Below are 25,775 nucleotides of genomic sequence, written 5' to 3' on the forward strand. Positions count from 1 at the left end.
TTTCTGGCTTAGCTAAAAACTAAAATGAAGAACCTGTGGCACAAGTTTACAACAAATGCATGTCTGTCATAAAAAATCACAAATGTCTGTTTGTTTAACAGTCTTCATACAGCAGCACATATAACATATGTGTTGTTTCTTGGTGTTGCTTATCAGATTGACATGTTTTCTGTAGCATGGTTATGCTCACATTATGGAAACTTTCAACAGCACTTTTATCTGCTCAAACGTAAGCAATGGGTGTGTCTTGAATCTGATTGTGAGATATACAGTTTGATATCTTATCATATCCATTTTGTGGCACATGTGCTTCACATCATTGATACAGAGCAACTGTGAGATTGACATTTGCCTCTGACAGTAAGAAGAGGCTACTGTCTCTACCTAAATCAGTACAAAATGTACACAAAGAGTATCATTGTAATTGTAATGTTATCCACTTTCATGAGTTGTATATACTGTCAATACCTAGATAGTGCTGAGACATGTGACAGTATTCTGTATGGCTGTGACAGTGAAAGACAGTGTGTTACAGATATTACTGAGGATGATTGTCCAGCTGATACCATCTACTATCCAACAGCCTCTTTGTGTGGTTGCTGTCCTGGTTGCATTAATGCAAGTAAGTGAAATATACAGAACTTCTAGACCAAAATCCAATCTGTTGTTCATTTTTACTAAGAAATGTTCTGGTGAATCTAGAGAACTTCACAACAAAACTGTTCTTTTTTTTTTTTCAAGAAAACATAGACACAAGTGTCATAAGGAAAAAAATGAGAACAGTCTTTTGATTTGCATAGCACATGAATTTAAATGCAAATAGAAACAACTTTGCAGCATGCTTCACAGATGCAGACCGTTGATATCTTCTACAAATTAAACAAAGTTGTGAACTGTTAAATGCATGTGCTACAATAATAAATGGGAAATAATGTTAGTTCTCATATTGTTATTTATGAAACACTACAAGTTCTATGAAATAAAAATTTTCTGACATTTTTTTTTGGTTCATAGTTGAAGGAAAAGAATGTGATAAAGATGCAGCTGCAGATACCATGCAGTGTGCTCCTGGATACAGTTGTACTACAAAAGGCTGTACCAAAGATAGCAGTATGTATAGAACTATTTTTCTCAAAACATCACTTGTACCAGTCATATCAGTTCAAACTTTCTTACTGATATTCTAATATACCTGCAGAATCATGTCCACAATATGGATATAACAAGGATATTACATGGCATCCAAGCTGTGACGCGGATGGAAAATTTTCTGCTGTTCAATGTAAGGGAGAGAGAGCTACAGGAAAGTAAGTAGTAAAGTACATCAGCAGTATACATAATAAGGCATTAAACATTATGAACTGAAATAATCAATAATTTTGATTATTTGTAATTATTCTGTAAGTGATTTATCTGGGAGTCATTACTGATATTAATTTCAGTTGTTAAAATAATATGAAACATACTAAAGTGGATAAACCTCTGCCAGCATCTGAATATGAGCAGTAATAAGTATAAAGGCAGGATCAGAGAACTTTAAAAAAGAGCAAGATGTTACAGGAACTACAAAGGCGTTAAAATAGTGATATAAAATCTGTAATAGAGTTCTTAAACAAGGACAAAAATCAACAATATTTTGTGAAAAATTTTATCTTTCACAAGAGAAAAGAAAATGTAAAATATCAGCACAATCAAATCTACTAATATTATTTTTGAATAAGTGACAACACAAAATTAAGACAGCTGTTGATAATCTACTTTGTTGCAATTTTGGCTATTACTAGTTATAGAGAAACAGGCTTCATCAGTGTAAAATATGTAGCTGTTGCTCACAAATTGTTGCAGTAATCATCAAAAAACATGATGTAATGTCTGACAACAGCTGGATTCAATGCATGAGCTCTGTGTTGACTGACAATAAGTGTATGACTACCATTACTTTCCAAATGGTCTAGCTGCACACGTTTGTTCCAGGCTTCACTGATTGAGAGATTATTGATGGTCATTTGGCCACATTATCATCCACAGTTTCTTCAAATTCATAAATTAATATTTTTCTTCTTGTTGCTTTTTGAAAGTGTTATGGCATCAGTTACCTACTTCCATAAACATGTTTAAAGTCTGGGAAACAATGGTGTGCTGTAGATAATCATTTTTCTAGACCCTTTTGACTCTGTGTGCCATGACTCGTGTATCTGCAAATTAGACAAATACAGGATTAGGGTGAATGCTCTAAATTGGCTAACATCATACTTACACAAGAGAAAACAAAGGGTAACTGTCACCTCAGATACAGTGAATTACTATTCTAAATGGAGTACAGTATCACAAGGTGTGCCTCAAAGCTCCATTTTGGGGCCAATTCGGTTCTTATTCTATGTAAATGACTTAGCTTTAAATATAATTTCCCATCAGTTCTGTTTGCAGATGGTACTTCTGTTTTAATTGAAGATGATGATGCAGAAAAAATCCTGCCCTCCATTGTAAGCACACTGGATATCTTAGAAAACTGGTTACAGTTAAATGGGTTGAAATTGAACATAACAAAAATCCATATGAAACATTTCAAAACCAAACATTCAAAATGTGTGGAACTTAAAGTACAACATAACAATCAACCTATGAAAAAAGTTAACATGGTCAAATTCCTGGGTTAAATGTGGACAAGAATTTAAACTGGAACACACATATTGACTTCCTATCAAATAAACTAAGCAGTTTTGCCTTTGCAATGCAAATATAACAAATTCCACTGACCTGAGTACACAAAAAATGCTTATCATTGTTATTTTGAATCTTTCATTAGATATGTGATAAATTTCTGGGGATGCTCAAGTAGTGTATCTTAAATACTGAAACTATGAAAAAAAAATTATCTGATGCATGTGTACTGCACAGCGAACAAACTCTTGTTGCCCATTATTTCAGAAACTACAAATCCTAACTGTTCCCTCCATATACACTTATGAAATTGTAATCTTCCTACACACCAGACAAAAATTATCTGAGGAGAATCATTTCAACAATAGGCATAACACAATAAATAAAAATAATTTTATGCTACCCTCACACCAGTTGAAATTATATGCACAGACTCCACAATATATGGGGATGACAATATACAAGTTAATGGGAAAAAACATATTTAATATGAAGCCAGAAATTTTGAAAATGAGGCTGCAGCAGATTCTGTGAGAGAAATGCTACTATTCAATAGAAGAATTCACAGAGGATGAAATGATAATTTGTGCAAGGGGTAATTGAGTGTTAGATTTTATTGTATGTATGTATAACAAAATTGTGTTATGATTATGATTCTGTCTGATAACATCAACTGTCCTTTGTTTATGGTGAAATTTTACCACAATTTGATGTGTCTCCTGTACCTGAATCAAATTATTTAGATTATGTTTGTTATGAGACAAATGAATGACAATTCACGATATTCCTGTGAGCTTCTGTTAATTGATCTGCAAACATGCAGCATATCACCATGTTAATGAAGTCCCTAGAAAACGTCACACTGGATATTACTTTTGCCATATTTCTTGTAATGTTGATAAATATTGTTTTTCATAGGAAAACTCAGGCCACAGAATGTCACATTACAGGTTCTCATAGAAATATGACTAAAAAAATAGGGGAACATAATATATGCCATATATTGTGACTTTTCATTTGGATTTTTTTCTTTTAACATGCGTAAATAATCCCCAAAGATCTAAAGTAAATTGGAAAAGACTGACATTTGCTAAGAATATGACAACCTCGAAAAGAAAGGAAGGGAAATAAATACTACAGTCATCCCAAAAACAGTGAGATATTATTTAGACAGTAAAAAATTAGCTATTATTAAAAAAATTTCATTTACATCTTGAAACATAAAAATGACTTACACATCCCAGACATTGATACTGTTGGACACACTCTTACCATAACTGTTTGTTAGATGTGCTTGACAATGAAATGTATGATAAAGTTTCACTAATCTAGCATTGATACGCTGTACATGGATTTCTATTCTGTTAACTATATACTCTGGAGAATCTAGCACTGTGGTCACAGGCATGCAACACACATTTTTCTCTCTTCATTGTGTTGTGGAAATATATTCTGGTACAGCACAGTATTCAAAATGCTTCTTCTGCAAAAGTTTGTGACATGCCAATTCATCTTAACCCAAGAATAAATGGTGGACAATGTTGGAATGCAAATCTCTAGGCAGAGGAAATACATCTATACTTGGGACATGTCTGTCCCTGGGGGAGGTGAAGGAGGTACTTCAATAAGATGTGTGAGATGTTGTCCAATGCTGAAAGTAAAAAAGAGTCACATCGCCCACCTGTGAGATCTGTATGACCTATATTTCTGCAAGATCCAAACTTGGACAGGGGGATGTGGAGCTCCATTGTCAGGGGAGTGACAGATCTTTTCAGGAGTTATCAGTAGGTCAGGAAGGAAGTCCCATATGGACTCTGCATCCTTGCTAGGGAGTCTTTCCTGAGATGAAAAGAAACTTCTGTTAGCAGCAGTTGAATATACTAGATGCAAGGCAGTACTACTGATGTCTGCTGTCTTGGTTCAGAGGTCATCCTTGGACCTCTTTCAGTGGTTGGTTTAATTGGTAAAGGCCATTAACCTTGCCCATTGAGTGAAAGCATAGCTCATGATTTACAGCACCATCTGTGGAACCAAACGTAGGTATGTGGTGTAGAACCAGGCAGAAGATGTGAAACAGTGGATCCATTGCATCTACAATCACCTTGAGTGTAAATTGGGAATTGCATAGTCCTTCTTCATACATCAGGAATGCAGTGTCCTCCAGAGATAGCTACTTGGATTACAGGGTATACAGGACATATACATGAGGGTATTTTCAGATTAGGAGAACACCTCGACAGACTGGATGAGAAGTTTGGTTTATTACACCAAAGAGCCATGACTTTATCACCCATAGTTGGTGTAAAATGTGTTAGAGAGAGTTTGGAAAATGTCTCGTGTAAATTCTCTGATCAGCTCGCAGTGATACGGCGAAATTTCAGTTTGCCATCTATAAACTGGAAGATGCATGGGGTTAAAATGGAAGACAGGCACAAAGAGTCTTTAGGCACTATAATAAACATATGTACTGACAATTGTTTGATAAGAATTGATGAGAAAGTCACCTGTGAGGGAAACATGTTGGATCTGTTGACAACAAACAGGCCAAAACTTTCACATTCAGTGAATGAAAAAGTGAGAATCAGTGACCATGAGGTTGTTATATCACCATTCATCATTGACGTTGAACAAAAAGCTCAGAAAAATGTAATGTAAGCAATATGGTGAACAAGTTGTTGCCATAGATGATAGTGAAAAATGGGAAAGATGCACCACATCTCTGTAATAATATTAGTAACATACTGCCCAAGTAAAGAGAGCTGCTACTGATACATAAATCCTAAATTAAGTCAGAAAAACATAGAGATAGCTTATCTATTGAACAGTCACAGGAAACACTAAAACCTCTTGGTTTCACATAAAATCAGTCAGTGGAATTGAGTTATCTGTCAAAACATGGATTGGCCATGATGGTACTGAAACAAAAGATGACAAAATACTGAATATTAAATTCTGATTCACTGAAGAGGATAATAACATTTTCTTTGCCTGAATATCACAATGATATGAGAATGTCCAATACAGAAATAAGTGAGTGATGCACTGAAAAACAGTTCAAATTGCTTTATAGTGGGAAGACTACAGGACCTGAAGGATGCCCATTATATTCTAGACTCCTCTTTCAGCATGACTAGAGAAGGGAACATTTTTATTTTTATTTATTTATTACATATTCTATTAATCCATATTGTGATAAATCACAAGGATGTGGATTGAGTCATGATTACGTAACACAGATATAATACACATATATAAAATTACAAAAATGCACCATAAATGATGAATAAGCTTGATGGTTAAAATAAAATCAAAGGTATAGCTCAAGTAACATAAAACAATTACTGAAAAAGAAAATATAGTATATTGTCCAACTTAAACAGTTAAGATGAGTTATAGCAAAACACATTAACACAAAGTTTTAAGAATATAAATACCAATGGCATTACAGTTTACATAAAAACAATCAGTGCTTTATCTGCAGGTACTCATCAAGACAGTAGAAGGAATTTCCCATTTGGTATTCTCTCAATTTACATTTAAAAGTAGGTAAGACATTAATGTGAACTTTAATGTCTGAAGGAAGAAAGCTGAAAATTTTGTGGCAGAATAATCAACACCTTTTTGCACAAGACTTAAATGTTTCAGATCCCTATGTAAATCATTTTTTGACCTAGTATCATGATCATGACATTCACAATTAGTTTTAAAAAGAGACTGGTTATTAGAAACAAAATCATCAAAGAAAATATGTATTGAGAGGTGACCGTTAATATATGTAACTTATGGAACAAATTTCTGAAAGAATATCTTGAATGAACACTGCTCATTATTCTCACAGTTCTCTTCTGTGCAGTAAATATTTTTTTGGCTAAAGGCTGGTTACCCCAAAATATTATACCATATGACAGGATAGAATGAAAATAACCAAAGCAGGCAGCTTTGATAGCATCCACGTCACCAATGGGGGTAATTACACGCAGACCATAAGTTGCCACACTGAGGCCTTCTATGTAGGTCGAGGATATGCACAGACCAGTTCAACTTGCCATCACTTAGAATGCCCAAGAACTTAGATGATTCACAGTGTAGTATATTTAGTTTAAATCATTATAGGATGTCAACAAGTACAACATTACATTTATTTTCTAGGTCATTGGTAGTTCAACTTACCAGCAAAATAGTGGTGTCATCGGCAAAAAGAGTAAATTTAGAGCTGGTGTCTGTACAAAGTGGGAGATCATAAATGAAGATATGTCATTCCAATTCATAAATAGGGCTGCAAACTTCATGTGCTGGACTGTAGTCCTGTCACAGTGACGTTAGTTTTTTCGTGCATCAGTGGAACATACATAGTGCTTGATTATGATCACTTTTCTATGGACCAGACAGCACTTGTGTAGGACTCAACATGGTCTCTGCAAGCACCACTCAGGTAAAATCCAGCTTGCTCTATTCTTCCCTGAGACCCAGAAGGCCGTAAATAGCAGATGTCAGGTTGGTGCCATGTTTGTTGACGTCCAGATAAAATCTAATACAGTGTGTCACCAACAATGTGCATATGGATCCTTCAACTCACATAAAGTTATATTTGGAAACTTTATAGTACACCGAATTCAGTATGTCATACTTGATGGAGCTTTTTATCAAATGTTGTTGAGATATTCGAAATATAAAGAATATTAAGTGATCAGACTGTAATTATATTCGAATTTGTTGTTCATCATCAGCATCCATATGAGGTGTGACCACACCCAGATATGAATACCCTATTGTATTATTTGTGGCATGGAAGCAAACTGCCTGTAAATATCATCTTGAGAAACTTCTTGTCATACCTGAAACACTATGCACTGTGAACAAGCAAGAGAAAAGTCAAAGAATTAAAATAAAACCTCGGAAAAACAATGCTGTTTTGTCTGTAAGAAAGATAATTATAATTTTGTTACTGGTAACCTTGGAACAGTTTATCAATAATATCTCCCTATTATATAACTGTTACCAGAGCCTATCACATGTGATTATCAAACTAGATGAAAATTCTCTGAAATCCAGCCATTAGCTTTGCATCTAAAACAGTATAATGTTTTAACAATGTTATACCCAATAGTTTTTCCAGAAATAACATTAAATCAATTGTGTATCTTTTATACCATCCAGAGGCTAAATAAGAGTCCTGGTGTAGTAATCTTGCAAGAATGTTGTGAAAAGAAGTCTTTTAATGAGCAACTATTAGAAGTGGATTTTAGATCATGATAGAAAGAAAATCATAGTTCCTACAAGTTTCCTACAAGTTATCAGATGGCAGATTGTATAAGTTGATAAAGCAGGACCGTATGAGTAATGGTCTTATGTTAAAGATTTCTGAAATCTGTGTGTGGAAAAATGGCTAGAATAATCTGTTTCTGTATAGGAATAATACAGTAGTCATCAGAAAATAAAAGGCACTGTGAGACTGATATTATGCTGATGAAAGGGTCTGGTTTTCTTAATAGGAGTAATTGGGTAGTCATTGAAAAAGATGAGACTGATAACATGTTGATGAGGGTGTTTGGAATCAAAAAACATTTGTCATATTCACATAGGCCACATATTTGGTAATTTTTTTTATTCGTTGTTTATTTTTGTTTTTCTTCATTCTTTCAATACAGATACTTTTTCTAACAAAGAATTTTTGTGAAGGTTGTGATTTATGATTAGATCTTATTTTCTTTTGGTTGTCATACATTGTTCAAAAATTATATTTATGCCAAACAAGTAATGTATGGTTGTGTGCCATTCTCAGGTGTTTCTGCTACAGTGAAGATGGTGAAAGAATATTTGGTGAGGAATGGTGGAAAGATGCACAGAATATGACTTGTGGTAAGTCAAACATATTTGACCTTGTATTTCATGTTTCTTAATTTCTTCATTTATTTTCTGCTCATGACACTTAATTTTACATGCATGGGCAACAAAAACAGGGTGCAGACTACAACATTATTTTTTACAGTATGTTTCCATGAAATAATTCATACAGTAAGATGATAATTCACTGCATAGTGTACTGTTCGTTTTATATACAAATTACTACTATACTTATTTGTAGGATAGGATCGTTGCTTATAATGTTATTCATATTGAATCTGCATTACTCCTGCCACATAATAAGATCATTTGATAGTAAATTACAAAAGAAATACTTTGACATGCAGACTTATTGCTGTTGTAGTTAACCTTCTGATAACCACACTAAAGTAGGTTTGGTGCCTTGCATCATGGTTGTGAATTTCTCTGTTCTTATTTGTGGCTTTGGTGTTTCCTTTCATTAGCATAATGCTTTATAGCATACATGTGGCATAAACTGTGAGAATATTGATTATAGTGAATAGGCTTTTACATGATATTCATTGTTTCACTTTCGCTACAATCCTGAAGGCTCTCTTCTGCTGTATGAAAAATCTTTTCAAATTAATGTGGCAAGTCATACCCCACAGCACTGTTCCATAAGACAAGCAAAGGTGTAATTATCCAAAAGAATACAGTCCTTAAGGCTTCAGAATTAAGATATGGTGATAATATCCTTAAAACATATTGACTGAGTGTTATTTTTTTGCAGACATTGTCAACTTGCTATTTCAATGAAAGTCAGTCATCTACACATAAAATGAAAAATTTACACTCTGAAGAGGTTTTTGAAACAATCTCATCATTCATAATATTTTTTTTCTATTTGGACCACCTGATTTAAAATGAATAATATTTGTTCTTTCTAAGTTAGCTTTCAAGTTGTCTTTTCCAAACTGAGCCCTTGCCTTTTCAGTAAAGTTTTCAGTCTCACCAATTAGGCTGGGCCCACTTTCTGCACAACAGACACCAGATGGGTCATCAGCATATGTGATGATCACATGCTTATTAACTAGAGAGCTTGGGCAATCATCTACATAATATATGAATAGGAATGGATCTAAAATGGAGCTATGAGGAACACCAAAATGTACACTTCGTATTCTTGACTGTCTCCTCTCTAGGACTTCTCCATCATAATATATAATTTTATAATTTCTGTACATTATTGTCTGCCTTTTAAATATCTTTATAGTAACTGCATGAGTTTTCTAGTGACACCACTCATCACAATTTTTGACAAGAATGCTTTCAAGAGATCCAGGAATATTCCTGCTGCTTGGGACTTTTCATTTATTTTTTCAAGTACATAGTGGTCAAATCATACTGCTGCTGATGTCATACTTCGCCCTCTTCTGAAACCATGCTAGAAATCACCTAATATGTCAGCACTGCTGTAATGTCTTGACATTCCTTTCACCATTATATTCTCAATCAATTTGCTGAATGTTGAAATTAGACAATGGTTCTGTAGTTCTCAACATCATTTACTTCCCCTTTTTTGTATAAGGGTTACACCACAGCCAGTTTTAACTTGTCAGGGAATACACTGTTTTCAGGAACCTAGTTTAATAGATGAACTAGTGATTTCACCAGATAATGTTTACGTTTATTCAATAGAAGAGGAGAAATTTTCATGTAATTCTGCTGACTTTTTATTTGTGAGGCTATTAATAAACTACAGGATGTGATCAGTGGGTACTGCAGATTCTGTACTGTAATTTTGTTCATTAGTGGACACAAATGTATGCTATGCACCTGGTTTTGTACAAAAATCACTTTCAACAGTATTTATAAAAGTAATTATTAAAAATATGGTTAACTAGAAGAAGATCAGAAATATTATCATTATTCACAATTAGTTGTTACTTGTAGTTTCTGTTATATTGTTTCTAATTTTATTTAAAAATGACTAGCAAGACTTTGAAACATAATCTGGGCTACACATCTTTTAACTAACTTTTTTTGCTTTTAATCTTCTGGCTTCTTTGCACAACTGATATTTGTAATGCTTGTAGAGTTCTTTGTCTAGCTTGCAGTTGGTCACTATATGCAGGTCATACATGTTTTCTATTTTTTTCTTCAGATCTTTTGTTTTAACATCTAATGGCACAGTTTTAGATTTTAAAGGTGGATTTTTATGAATACTCATTTTTTTAATGGGATAGTACTGTTTATGTGCCCAGTCAGAACTTCTAAGAACCTGTTCCAGATTGAGGAATCACAGTATGCCCATCATTGTACTCTGTGTGCAACAGCACAACACCTGATCGCACAGAAAATGTGTAACAACGAGAAAAGTAATGATGCACCACTGGGTGAGGCATTCCTTTCAAACTGTGTGACCACCCATGGCACACATATTGCAAAACAACTTGAAAAGCTGCATCAGATGCAGTGACAGTGGCAACATGCCAGAAATCAGGAGGAGAATTCTGAAGACTTCTAAAATGCCAAGAATTGATTTGAAAATATGATTCCTCAGACCAATGAAATGCTGTTTTCGTACTGACTGGCAATCAAGACAACATGTCAGCATTCAGATGTTGGGCAGTGGACCTGTACCACAACCCATAGAACTTCTGACAGTACAAATACTGGTGGAATTTTGTTAATAGTTTTTGAGGTAAAAGCAGTAGGTCTGTCAGAAGAACAAATCTTATGGGAGAGTGCAGCCCCAATCCCATAAGAAGATGCATCCAAAAGTAACATAACAGGCTGAGCTGGGTCAAAATGAATCAAACATTTAGGAATTAAGAATGTGTCTTCCAATTGTGGAAATGCATACTGGCATTCTTTGGACCACAGAAAAAGAACATTTTTTCAGCATAGCCAGTTAAGCAGAGCAGCAATTTGCACAGTGTTAGGAATAAATTTGATGTAATATGTAAGTTTCCTCATGGCCACTTGGGAACTCCTTAACAGCAGACAACTGTGACAGGTATACACTGTACATGTGACTTAAGTAGTTCAATTCTTCATGGAAGAAGGAGCACTTTTTCTTATTGCACTTTAAGCCAGCAGTAGAAACAACTGGAAACAAGCAGTCAGGGTATGGCCCATGATGAGGATATCATCTCCAATTGTGTAGTACACATTTCTGCTGGTAGGCATGTACACCACAACTCATTGCCAGTTCTGTGCTGCCTGTGTTGTAGTCATGGTTTGTTCTGTTCATCTGCAGTGATTGTTTTTGCTAGTGCTGTTTTGTTCTTATTTTGTTTTTTTATTATGGAAAGTTTAAGTGAACAACATAAGTTGTGACATTTTGTTTTCTACTCAGTAAAAATGCTGCTGAAACTGTTTTAATGTTGAAAACAGCTTACCAAGATGATGCTATGGGAAAAACTGAAGTGTATGAGTGGCTTGCTCGATTTAAAAATGGTGACACATCGGTTGATGACAAACCTCATTCTGGATGTTCATCAACTGCCCAAATCAATGAAATTATTGAAAAAAAAAAACCCAAGAGCTTCTCCTCATAGACCATTGAAAAACAATTGATCAACTGTCAGAGATTATTAGGTTATCTTGGAGCTTAATGGAAGATTTGGGCAAACAGGAGACTGGTTCTTCCACCATAACAATGCCCCTGCACACACAGTCAACTTTGTTAGACAGCTTTTGCGTAAAAATTGAATGGCTCCACTGCCCCACATACCTTACTCACCTGACCTGGCTCCATGCAACTTTTTCTTATTTCCATGCGTGAATGGGAAAAAAAAAAGGTCAAGGAAGAAGCTGTCAGCCATTTATAAAGATGACTACAAAAAATCTTTTGAACAGTGCAAGCACTGGTGGAACAAATGTATCAGTCATAATGGTGAGTGTTTTGAAGAGGATAGGGATGTTTTGTAAACACTTTGAAAACATATAGCTTTTTAAAACATAATTACAGTTTTTTTGGATATCCCCAAGTAAATAATTTGTACAAGGAGGGGCTTCTCCAGTTAATTGTTCTAAGAACCATAGAAAAATTACAAGAGCTGAAGCACTTCAAATGACAGTCTTTCAGGCTGGAAAAAAACCTATGTGAGTGTTTATCACAAAGTATTGCTTGGACTGTTAATCCAGTAGTTAACTGTACATATGCCTCACACAAATCTATCTCTGAAAAGTATCTGCCCTGTCCCAGTCTGTCCATCAATTCCCACAGACATGGAAGAGGAAAAGAATCCACTTTTGTTTGTGGGTTTTCTGTTGCCTTAAGTCCACAAACAAACATTAACACTTGAAGGCTTCTTCATAATGATCAAGTATTATGCCCATTGGCTTGCAGAAATCGGTTGGATATTGCTATTGTCTTGCTATTTTCGCAATTCCTGAGCAACTTGCTCACATAATGCATGTGACTCAGGTCATGCATGAAAAAATTGTGGCCTTGCATTGTCCTTCACAGTTATGTGAACTTCAAAATCTTTAGCCCTACCTGTACCTGGTTTAAATAACTACTAGTACTTATTACACAAGTTAGAAATGTTAATGGGAGGCACAGAAATAATTGTAGCAACAAATTTGTTTTGAATGCACAAATTGAACAAATCAGACAAATCTAACCCAAAAATCCTGAATGAATTTTCACTCTGCAGACGAGTGTGAAACTTCCTGGCAGATTAAAAATGTGTGCTGGATCAAGACTCAACCTCAGGAACTGTGCCTTTTGTGGGCAAATGCTCTACCAACTGAGCTACCCAAACATGACTCACAGCCTATCCTCACAACTTTACTTCCACCAGTACTTCATCTCCTACATTCTAAACTTCACAGAAGTTCTGCAAAGCTTGTAGAACAGGTTGTGAGTCATGCTAAGTTAGATCAGTTGGTAGAGCATTTGCCCGCAAAAGTCAAAAGTCCCGAGTTTGAGTCTTGGACTGACACACAGTTTTAATCTGCGAGGAAGTTTCATATCAGCACACACTCTGATGCAGAGTGAAAATTCATTCTGGAAACATCCCTCAGGCTGTGACCAAGCCATGTTTCCACAACATCCTTTCATCCAGCAGTGCTCGTCCCACAAGTTTTGCAGGAGAACTTCTGTGGAGTTTGGAGGTAGATGAGATGCTTTTGGAAGTAAGGCTGTGAAGACAGGTCATGAGGTGTGCTTGTGTAACTCACTTGCTAGAGCTCTTTCCTGTGAAAGACAAAGATCCCAAGGTCATTTCTCAGTCTGGCATACAGTTTTAATCAGCCAGGAAGTTTCATAACCCAAAAATGTTTACACTGTTTTAGAATTGAGTATATGAAAAGAAATACACTTTTGTCATATCTGGAAAATTTGTAGGCAAAATACACACACAAAGTACTGGAATGTCATGTAAATTGTAGGTAGACAAAATAGATATAGGCTGCTGTAGCAGGGGGTACCGATTCTGTCATGTGTCTTTATTTATCAGGGAAACAGAAATACCCGTGTCTAGTTGTAACTTAACTGTCGTTTGTTCCTCTTTTAAATGAACAAATAGTTTGTTTGCCTGCCAGCATATTCCTGGAGAAGATTTCCAGAATGAGAAAGTGCTTGGTTTGGATCATGCCTGAGTAAGTGGAATGACCCATACTATATACACCTGTGTGCACCTATTAACAGCATAGCTGTGGTTGCTATGTAGTTGCTTTGATGGCAACTGTCACCCCAACCTCACTTTCATGTAAACACATTGATTGAATGTGATCTTCACACTGACATTAAAAGTAATTTGCATTGAAGGACAATCTTTCTGATCATGCCTCGAAAAGCCCTGAGGACATGATTTTCTTCCACAGCTTTGTAACACGCATCATGTGTCATAAGACTGAAAGTTTTTACTTCTACTGTTCTTACTATTTGTCTAAGCTCTCTTTGTAAATACTTGAACACTATTCTGTACTTAAGACTGTGTATCTGATGCACTACAAACAGAAGAAACACATGGAGCCTCAAAATAAACCTCTGTGAGACCACAATTGTCTAAGATTCCCCTATAGACAGAACAGTTTTTATATAAGGCCTAGGCAGTTTTAGAATTTCTGTGTGAAAGTGTGCATGTGATACATTCTGTGTGATAGCATCATGTATCATGACTTCACTATAATTAATTCCACATGAACACTTAAACTTGCAATTCCTGGTGATACCTGTGAGTCCCCCTAGCACTGTTTGACTGACTGAGCAGGCTGCTGCTTCAGATGAAACAATTTAAACCATGCCATTGCTACATGGATTTGGCTATCAAAATGATCATCCAACAATTAATAATATTATTGCAAACACCAAAATAACTCTTGATATGGCCCAGTTGCCACCTCATGAGCAAAACAACGTTGCTTGGAAAACTACAAAAATAATCCGTAGTAAAATGGGAAAGCAAGGCCAATATAATATTAGTGCCATCAATGTACATTTTGCATAAGGACCATGAAGGCAAGATTAGACAGATTAGAGCTTGTGTGGAGGCATACAGACATTCACTTTTCCCTTTCTCTATTTGTGAGTGGAACAGAAAAGAAAATGGCTAATAGTGGTGCAGTGTACCCTCCGCCACATAGCATAAGTTGGCTTGCAGGTTATATATATGTAGATGTAGAATGAAGGGTGGTAATATCATACATCAGATTAATAAAAAGCTTGAAGAATATAATTTCGTCAGTGTAAAATCAGATAAAGAAAATACATTGATGATTATGTTCGAAGAAGATTGCAACAGAAAAGTACCAGAATTTTTTGAACAGAATAATATTAAAAGTATCAGTCAGGGCCCAAACCAACAAATTTAATGCACAGTTACAGAAAATACTGGAAGGGCGTAACTTCATATTCACAAAAAGAAAAATAAGATAATCCATAATAATGAATCCAACAACACCATCATTGCGTACCCAGCCTGAGATATGTAAACAATGAATCCTGATTTGTCCAGTTGTTAAAATGGTTAATAGTCCAGTACATGCTTTTAGTAAGAAATGCAGTATACTCCTTAAGGAATATGACACATATGAGAAAGAACACACTAAAATAAAAAATGAAAAAATACCAGAAAATGGAAAACACTTAACACTTGATATTCCTAACATGTATACAAACATTCTAGTAACAGAGACTATAGAAATCATTAAAAAAACTACTTGAACATAAGAAAATCATTGAAACAGAAATTTATGACCTAGCAGGACTCCTGCAATTAATCACTCCCTACAAATACTTCCCATCCTAGACCAAACATTATCCCCAAGAAGATGGGTAGCAATGGCTTCATTGTTAGCAGGTACAATAGCTGATATTTTTGTTAATACTTTAGAAGAAAAATTTTTTAACAAGTTCACTCAAACAGCTGAAAAATTCTTTGTTACTGTAGTTACATCAATGACATTTTAATACTGTTTAATGTCACAGTAGAAGGGAATAATGTCAAGCATTCAAAATTCAACAGTTTATATAAAATGTAAAGAAAAAACGAAAGAGCATCAACTTTTTAGATTTAAAACTTTCAAACAAGAAATCTGAACACAAATTCAATATTTTTTGTAAGCCATTGACAACAGATGTAATTATCTGCAACTGATCATGCCACCTGAGAGCACACAAGCTCAAATATCTTCATTCTATGATACGCAGACTGATCAAATTACCACTGGAAGAAGAAAAAAAACTAAAAAGAACTAGATCTTCTCTGAAATGTGGCTATAAATAATTGTTATCCTAAAAATTGAGTGGACACATTATTCAAAACGAATACCTAATATTAATGAATTACTACAAATATTACACAAGTTATCAAAAGGTAAATATAATGGATAATTATAATCTTCCTAATGTAAGTACATTAAAAAAATGACCTTATGTATAAGAGCTTTGCAACAACTGCTCAAAAGTAATGTACTCCTAAAACAGCAAAAACTATGCCTTTACATGGCATAATATACCAGTAAAGATTCATCCATAAAGTAAGTTATAATCCTCCTAGTATATCTTGGCATATGACTTGTTCCTACAATAAAGTCATAAATGATACTAATGCAATCAATGTACAATTCTAACAGTTTAGATACTTGAAAATGGCCTAAGGCCAAAACTGTACAATCATACATCAGATAAACAGAATGATAGCTAAAGGCATCATGAAATGATTCAAAAAGTTCATCACAGCTACAGACCCTTTTTCAGTGAAGATTATATTTCACAAGATCGTTGTGTGTGATTTGGGAACAGTTCTGGCACATAATTTGACACAGAGGCAACACGCATTGGGACCAAAGGTGGCCAAAAAAATACGCATTGCGCTCCATCCCTGATATTTGGTAGGTGATAAAATGTGTCTCTAATTGCTCCCTATAATATAGCTATTCTTCAACTTGCACAGGGTATGGGACATATTTTGGAGTAGCTACCAGTGGTGGTACTGCTTGCTTGTTCAGTAAAGATATCAACAGGCTGAGAGTGAGCTGCAAATGTTCAATCCACTGTACCTGAAACTGTGTAAGGTTGGCTGGAGACATTTCCTGTGATGGCTGAGACATGGTGAGATGTAGTAGGACACATTTGAATACAACAGAAGAAAAGCAGAGCAACAGTCAGAAAAATGTGTACAACTCATGCACAGGGCAGGCAGCTGGCATGAAAGATCAGTGGATTAAGCCCCAATTCTCATTGTCATTTGTTATGACCAGACAAAACTACAACTGTGTGGCCATAACTGTTGGTTCTTTGATTGCTCTGGGAGATGGCTTTTTGGAACTACAACATACAAAGTATTAGTTCACGTTATTACATGAATGCATAAAAAGATTTACTTAATGTGATACATTTTTTTACTACAGGAGTAATTGATATTTTACAGCTATCATTGACTGTGAATGCATCACCTGAGGCATTAATTAACAAACTCTTACGTTGAAGCACAAGGTTCAACATTTACAAAAGTACATTTTGATCTAAAATATCAATAACTGTTTAGTCCTACTTGATGATGTTGGCTGCTACAGTTGAGGTCAGAAACTGTGGCAGAGTGCTCCCATGCTCAGTTCTGTGTTGACCTCTGTGTGAGGGCACAGCTATGCTGAGCGAGAGGATGTGTCTTCTTCAGCCTCTCCATTCATTGTTGTGGATTGTAATGAGACATCGCTGATTACTGTGGTATCAATGTACATTGACAAAACTGGTCTGGCACCACAATCTTTGGAGGGTTTCTCATGTTTCAAGCTATGAAGAAAAATATGGCTAACAATAATTTTGGACCTAAACACACACGAATTTTGAAAATTTATTTATTTAATGTAGAATTCATTAGCTGAGCACGCATTTTATTCATGGTATTTGTTGGTTAGTCTTCTGCATCTCCACATTTAAGTGGAATATTTGACTCTTCATATATTTTTACAGTTTCCAGAAGTGAAAAATAGGTGAGAAAACCACTGAATAAGGTGAATGGTGCATTACTGAGAACTGCGTTTTACCCAATAACTGGTAATTCACTGTCTCCACATGTGTTGGTCCACTACTGTACAGCAAGGGAAAAGGCATGAGGTTTGGGCTTCAGCTAGTGAGCATTACACTTCTTGATAGAAATCCTTATTTGCTGTTCCACATGTACACAGATAATGCTCATGAATGACCCCATTACAGCCAAAAAATGTTAACATCATTTTTTCACTTGATTTTCTAGACTGCAATTTTTCAGTTTGTAATTCTGGCATTTTGTTTCAAGCCACAGATAAAACACCAATTCTTGTTACAAGTAATGACCTTCTCTCAAAATGTCCTATCATAGACAATTGTGGAGAAAACGACTTGACCATACTCAACTACATTATCCATTTCCTCCTGTGTCACTTGTACACTGCTTCTACTTGTTAAAATCTTCTTGCAAGATTTGTAAAGCAACTTTTTATTGCACATTTAATATTTTTTTCTATCTACATTTACTTCTATACTCCGAAAATCACTGTGAAGTGTATGGTAGAGGGTTTGTCCCATTGTAACATATACAGGGTGATTCAAAAAGAATACCACAACTTCAAAAATGTGTATTTAATGAAAGAAACATAATATAACCTTCTGTTATACATCATTACAAAGAGTATTTAAAAAGGTTTTTTTTCACTCAAAAACAAGTTCAGAGATGTTCAATATGGCACCCTCCAGACACTCGAGCAATATCAACCCGATACTCCAACTTGTTCCACACTCTCTGTAGCATATCAGGCGTAACAGTTTGGATAGCTGCTGTTATTTCTCGTTTCAAATCATCAATGATGGCTGGGAGAGGTGGCCGAAACACCATATCCTTAACATACCCCCATAAGAAAAAATCGCAGGGGGTAAGATCAGGGCTTCTTGGAGGCCAGTGATGAAGTGCTCTGTCACGGGCTGCCTGGCGGCCGATCCATCGCCTCGGGTAGTTGACGTTCAGGTAGTTATGGACAGATAAGTGCCAATGTGGTGGCGCTCCATCCTGCTGAAATATGAATTGTTGTGCTTCTTGTTCGATTCACTTCTGCCGTACTCAATAACACAAAAAGCTTTCTGTTGAGCGGTCACCATCTTAGCATCAACTGACGCTGATGCCTAGTCAACAGCGCCTCAAGCGAACAAATGTACAACTAAATGAAACTTTATAGCTCCCTTAATTCGCCGACAGATAGTGCTTAGCTCTGCCTTTTGTCGTTGCAGAGTTTTAAATTCCTAAAGTTGTGGTATTCTTTTTGAATCACCCTGTATTACGGCTTTTTCCTGTTTCATTCATGAATGGAGCTTGGGAAGAATGATTTCTTAAATGCCTCTATGTGCACTGTAATTAGTCTAAGCTTTTTTTCACTGTGCTTATTGGAGTGATACAAGGGATTGTAGTATATTCCTAGATTCATTGCTTAAAGTTGGTTCTAGAAAATTATAAGTAGGCTTTTACAGGATAGTTAGTGTCTATCTTCAAATATCTGCAAAGTTCAATTCTTTCAGAATCTTTGTGACACTCTGCCATGAGTCAAACAAACCTGTGACCATTCATGCTGCCCTTTCTCGCATCCATTCACTGTGGTTTGTCAGTCCTATTTCGTACAGTTCACAACACATGAGCAATATTCTAGGATGGTTCACACAAGTGATTTGCGTGCAGTCTCTTTTATAGACAGAGTACATTAACATAGCATTCTACCAATGAACCACAGTCTGCCACTTGCTACGACTGAGCCTATCTGATCATTCCATTTCACATCCCTACAAATTGTTGCAGCCAGGTATTTGGACAAGTTGGTCAATTACAACTGTGGATTATTGATATTGTAGCCATAGGATACTAAAATTTTACAATTTGTTAGGTGCACAGTTTCATATTACTAGCAGTGCCAGCCACGGACAATTGCCAAATGTTATTGAAACTGCATTATGAGGAAAAGTGAAGCACATATAAGAAAGCAATAGGGAATGGATGGAAAAATTACTTTTGGAATTTAAGAATTTATTTTTTCCTAAAAGACCATTACCAGTTATGCATATTACACAGCACTGCATAAGAATGGGAAATGCAAACCATACAGAATATCTAGGTACTTACAGCCAATTTAGGAGGAATTTATTGATCAACGGCTGAAAGATGGAGCAATTGAAGAAAGTAATAGTAAATGAAGGGCAGGAATAGTCATCATGCCAAAAAAATCAATCAATAGAACACGAAAATATAGGTTTTGTTGTGATTGCAGACATCTAAATGTAAAAATCATAATGGATGCCTACCCTTTGCCAAACATTACAGAAAAATTGGACCATTTATGGCAAAGCAAATATTTTTCAACACTGTATCTGAAGAGTGGTTATCACCAGATATAGGTTGCACCACAGGATCGACACAAAACAGCATTTTTGGCCCCATGGGGACACTACAAATTCAGAAGAATACCATTTGGATTAAAAAATGCACCTTCAACATTTCAACGATTGTTGGATGGAGCACTCAGAGGCTTACAACCATGGCAATGCTTAGTGTATCTTGATGACATAATCATCTATGAGAGAGATATGGATTAGCATATGCAGGGATTAAGGAAAGTATTCCTAAGGTTACAACCAGTAAAGTAAATACTGAGTGCCAAACTAGAAACTAAACTCTGTCCAAACAGGCCTCAGAAGGCCCAACATCCTCAGCCAACAACCATCACTGGGTGTGGATATGGAGGGGCACATGGCCAACACACTGCTCTTCTGGACAATGTCAGATTTCATGGCCAGAGCTGCTACTTCTCAGTCAAGTAGTCCCTCAATTGGCCTCACAAGAGCTGAGTGCACCCTGCTTGCCAACAGTACTGAACCATCATCCATCCAAGTGCTAGCCAAGTCAGGCAGCATATAACATTGGTGATCTGATGGGTACTGGTGTTACCACTGCGGCAAGGCCGTTGGCAACATTGAATACAGAAAAGTGTAATTTTGTGAAGGAAGATGTAGCATTCCTAGGTTATATCATAAGTAAAAATGGGATGAAGACATATCCAAGATTAATTAAAGCTGTTCATGAAATTCCTGTAACAGAATCTGTAAAGGAGTTGCAATCATTCTTAGGAGTTGCAAACTATTACCACTGGTTCATAAAAGGATCTGCAGATATTGCCAGACCATTGACACAGTTGTTAAAAAAGGGTACTAAATTTTTGTGGTTAGAAGAGTGCCAGCATGCTTTTGAGGAGCTAAAACAAGCTTTAACATCAAGTAATAATATTGGTATTTCTGGATTTTGATAGAGAACTCGTTTTATCATGTGATGCATCAGATATGTGCACTTGGCTGTGTGTTGTCATAAGAGGTAGAAGGCATAGAACATCTGGTAGCTTATGCATCAAGACAACTAAATTCTATACAAATAAATTTTTCCACAATGGTGGAAAAGATGTTAAGACTTATTTATGGAATCACATATTTAAAATGTTATCAATACAGTAAAAAGCTCAGAGTAATAACAGATCATGCAGCATTAAAATCATTGCTGGAATTAAAGGATCCTTTTAGTACGTTGACACAATGGGCAATAAGACTAAGTGAATTTGATTTTGAAGTCATCTTATGAACCTTGGAAGAAGCATGTAAATGCTGATGGCTTTAGTAGAAAAGTATCAGTATTACATATTGGTGTAACGAGCATAAGGAATGGCAAACTGCACAGGGAACAAATGATGCATGTGTTGTGACTCGCCGATCATTCAAAGCGCCGCCGCGCAATTACGCGTGTCCTCTACGTGTGGCGCTGTCTGCCAGCCATGCAGCAGCTGCGCCACCTGAGCGGCCAGCTGAGCAGTGTCCGCTAGACTGGGACTCAGTGCTCATTCGAATGCTAACGTGTACACATGTCTTGCTTGTCAACTTACTCTGTGACTTATATGTGTTGTGTCGTTCTGAAATATATGTGTTAAACTTGACGTTATAACAATTGGTGATGAGGTAGTGGATTTTTCCTTTTCACCGTTGACCCACAGGGTTCCATGGCTACTGTCGAGCAACTATTGCAAAATCTCCTTGAACAGCAAACGCTTCTAACAGCGGCGATTCGCGATTTCGTTGCGGCGTCAAATGCGAGGCGTTTCTCGTCGTTGGCTATACCTCCTTTCCCTCCTTACGATGAGACAGCGGAAGACTGGTCTGATTATGAAAAACGTCTTCGACAGCACTTCTTGGCATTTCATGTCACGGACGAACAACCATGTAAGTCTCTGTTCCTTTCCTGAGTTTCACCTCAAATGTATCAGTTGTTGTCGCAATTGGCTCCTTTGAAGGATCCTGGGTCTTTGACCTTTGCTGAAATGTGCTCACTTCTGTCTGTCTATTTTCAAAAGCAAACGCATGTGGTAGCCTCTCATGTTGCCTTTTACCGTTGTCAAAAACAGCCACATCAATCCTATCGTGCTTGGGCTGCTGAACTTCTTGGCCTCAGTCGAAAGTGTCAATTTGTTACTGACGTTCACAAAGAATCCTATGCCGATTCCATGGTATGGGATGCTATTATCCGGTCGGCGCCCGACAAAGAAGTTCGGCAACGTGCCCTTTAGTTGGCGAATCCGACTCCAGATGAAGTTCTCTTCATTGCGCAGTCTTTTGAAATTTCTCGCGCTGCTGGGGCGCAAATAGAGGCGTGGGGTGATGTCAGGGAAATACCACCTCTGTGCGCTGTTGACGACGCGTGCGGCACGTCCCCACCAGCCGATGTGGCCGCAGTGCGCTCCCACATGCAGCCTCAGCCTAGTCGTAAACAACACGCTAAGAAACTGCAGCAAAACCCCTGGCAACTTCCTTCATGTCCGCGGTGTTTTATGAAACATTCACGCAAGGATTGTTCCCAACGTTGGGCTGTGTGTCACAATTGCAAAAAGAAAGGTCACGTGTCTTCCGTTTGCAAATCCGACCGCATAGATGATGTTTATGAACATGACGCTGATTCTGATTCTGTGTTGTCTGTCAATTGCACTTCTTCCCTTTCAGGGAAGTTATTCCTCACTGTCCAAATCCTTGGTTGAGATGTTCGCATGCAAGTGCATACCAGTTCTGCTGCCACTATAATTAATTCTCAGACGTATCTTCAGTTGGGTTCTCCACTCCTGTCATCTGTCACTCGGAAATTACGGACGTACAATAAACAGAAGATTTCTCTCTTGGGACAGTTTAATGCTGAGGTATCTTACAAATCCATCGTTCGCACTGTTCCCATATTTGTGGTCGACCAGAGCAACGCAGAAAATCTTTTTGGTTTCGATGGCTTTTGCGTTTTTGGGTTCTCCATAGATGACTCTGTCAATATTGTCTCTGATGCTATTCCTTATGCTCAACTGGATTCCTTGTCGACGACATTTTTGTCCCTTTTTTCTCCTGGGTTAGGCTGTGCAAACGACTTTGAAGCTCATATCACGCCCAAACCCACTGCTCAGCCTAAGTTTTTTTGGGCTCGGCCCATTCCTGTGGCCCTTCATGATCGGGTAAAATGGGAGTTGGATCATCTCACTACTTCAGGGGTCTTGCTTCCTGTCACTTCCAGTGAGTGGTCCTCTCCTGTCGTTGTCGTTGCTAAGCCAAATGGTGATATTCGTCTCTGTGGAGATTTCAAAGCCACTGTAAATGCTCAATGCCTCATCAACACTTACCCTATGCCCCGTTCTGAAGAACTGTTCACTAAACTTGCTGGAGGCCAGTATTTTTCTAAAATTGACCTGTCAGAAGCTTATCATCAACTTCCTCTCGACGCTGCTTCCCGGAAGTTTCTGGTCCTTAACATGCCTTTCGGCCTCTATCAATACCAACGCTTGCCATTCGGGGTTGCTAGTGCCCCTGCTTTCTTTCAGCGATTCTTGGAACAATTATTGCTCCCCGTCCCTGGGTGTATCAATTACATGGACGACATTGTTGTCACTGGCTCCACCACTGAAGAACATCTTCAAAATCCACACACTATTTCATGTCTTACAGACTGCCGGTCTTAAGTGTAATCTTCAGAAATCACAATTTTTTCAGGCATCTATCACGTACTTGGGGTTTCAACTCTCTCGGGATGGTATTCGTCCGCTTCAGCAAACTGTTGCTGCGATCGATGCCCTTCCTCACCCTACATCTGTTAAGGAACTGCAGGCCTTCTTGGGGAAAATAGCATACTATCACAAGTTTTTACCGTCTGCGGCTTTGGTGGCTCAGCCGTTGCATCACCTGTTGCATAAAAATGTGCCTTTTCACTGCTCCGCGTTATGCGAAGAGGCTTTCCAGAAATTGAAGACTATGCTGAAACAGGCCCCGTGCCTGGCTACTTATCAACCTGGCCAACATCTTGTTCTTGCCACAGACGCCTCCCAATACGGGGTCGGTGCAGTCCTTGCACACGGTTTTTCTGACAGTTCGGAACAACCCATTGCTTATGCCTTCAAAACGCTCACGGATGCCCAACAAAAGTATTCTCAAATTGAGAAAGAAGCTTTGGCCATTATTTATGCTCTTCATAAGTTTGGTGTTTTTCTCTATGGCTCAAAATTTCATCTTGTTACGGATCACAAACCACTTGTTTCCTTGTTTCATCCATCAACGTCACTTCCCGACAAGGCTGCACACCGCCTCTAGTGTTGGGCTCTTTACTTGTCTCGTTTCAATTATGAGATTCATTTCTGGCCAATGGCTCAACATGCAAATGCTGATGCTCTGTCTCGCCTTCCCATGGGTCCTGATCAGGCATTCGATAGGGACAAACTTTTGTGTTTCCACGTGGATGTTGCCGTGCAGCGGGTTGTGGACGGGTTCCCCATCACTGGGGACAGGCTGGCGGCTGGTACGGGTTCTGACCCTACCCTCTCCCAGGTTTTACACTGTATTCAGAAGGGTTGGCCAGATCGCCCATCCACTAAGACTTCTGATCCGTTGCAGAACTACTACGCTTTGCGCTACCGCCTCACGGCTAGGGATGGTGTTATCCTCCTCTCCACTGACAATGCTTTGCCGCGTGTTGTGGTACCTGCGTCTTTGCGTGCTTCGGTCTTGCGCCTCCTTCACCAAGGGCACTGGGGTGTGTCTCGCACAAAATCTCTGGCGCGCCGTCATGTGTACTGGCCTGGCATCGACTCTGAAATAGCACACATGGTCGCTGCCTGAGGCCCTTGTGCGTCACAGGCCCCTGCCCCGAAGTCATCTTTGTCACCGTGGCCTTCGCCTGAGAAACCCTGGGAGCGCATTCATGCTGACTTTGCAGGACCCTTTTTAGGTACTTATTGGCTCCTCATAATTGACGCCTAGTCTAACTTTCCTTTCATTGTCCGTTGCACGTCGCCTACCACTGCGGCAACCACCAGTGCTCTCGCCCACATTTTTTCTTTGGAAGGCCTCCCCTCTACTCTTGTTCCTGATAATGGTCCACAATTTGCCTCTTCTGAATTTGTGGATTTTTGTGCTCGTCACGGCGTTATGCATGTCATGGCCCTGCCATTCCATCCACAATCCAACGGTGAGGCTGAACGACTGGTCCGCACATTTAAGGCTCAGATGTGGAAACTTCTGACTTCTTCTGGTGCTGATGATGCGCTTCTCCAGTTTCTGGTGTCTTACCGTTTCACCCCCATGGGCGACCACAGCCCGGCTGAGCTCTTACATGGCCGACAGCCCTGCACGCTACTTCATCTTCTGCGGCCTTCCACCTCACGGCCGTGGGTGCCTTCACTTGGCCGGTTCACCGCCGACGACCTCGTCTGGGTACGGGGATATGGCAGGCAGCCAAAATGGAGCCTGGGGCGCATCTTAAGACACCGTGGCAGAC

General features: G+C 37.9%; 1 protein-coding gene across 1 annotated transcript in view; it reads left to right on the plus strand.

Moving 5' to 3' along the window:
• The first annotated feature begins 342 nt into the window (after positions 1-342).
• Positions 343-25,775, plus strand: part of LOC124723118 — a 117,376-nt gene continuing 91,943 nt past the window's right edge. Inside the window, exons 1-4 of the mRNA XM_047248301.1 lie at positions 343-622; positions 1,015-1,110; positions 1,199-1,307; positions 8,444-8,520. Of these exons, the coding sequence (XP_047104257.1) occupies positions 400-622; positions 1,015-1,110; positions 1,199-1,307; positions 8,444-8,520 (505 nt within the window). The 5' untranslated portion in view covers positions 343-399. The remainder of the gene's footprint in view (positions 623-1,014; positions 1,111-1,198; positions 1,308-8,443; positions 8,521-25,775) is intronic.

Source organism: Schistocerca piceifrons, chromosome X (assembly GCF_021461385.2).
Source record: "Schistocerca piceifrons isolate TAMUIC-IGC-003096 chromosome X, iqSchPice1.1, whole genome shotgun sequence".
Taxonomy (NCBI): Eukaryota; Metazoa; Arthropoda; class Insecta; order Orthoptera; family Acrididae; genus Schistocerca; species Schistocerca piceifrons.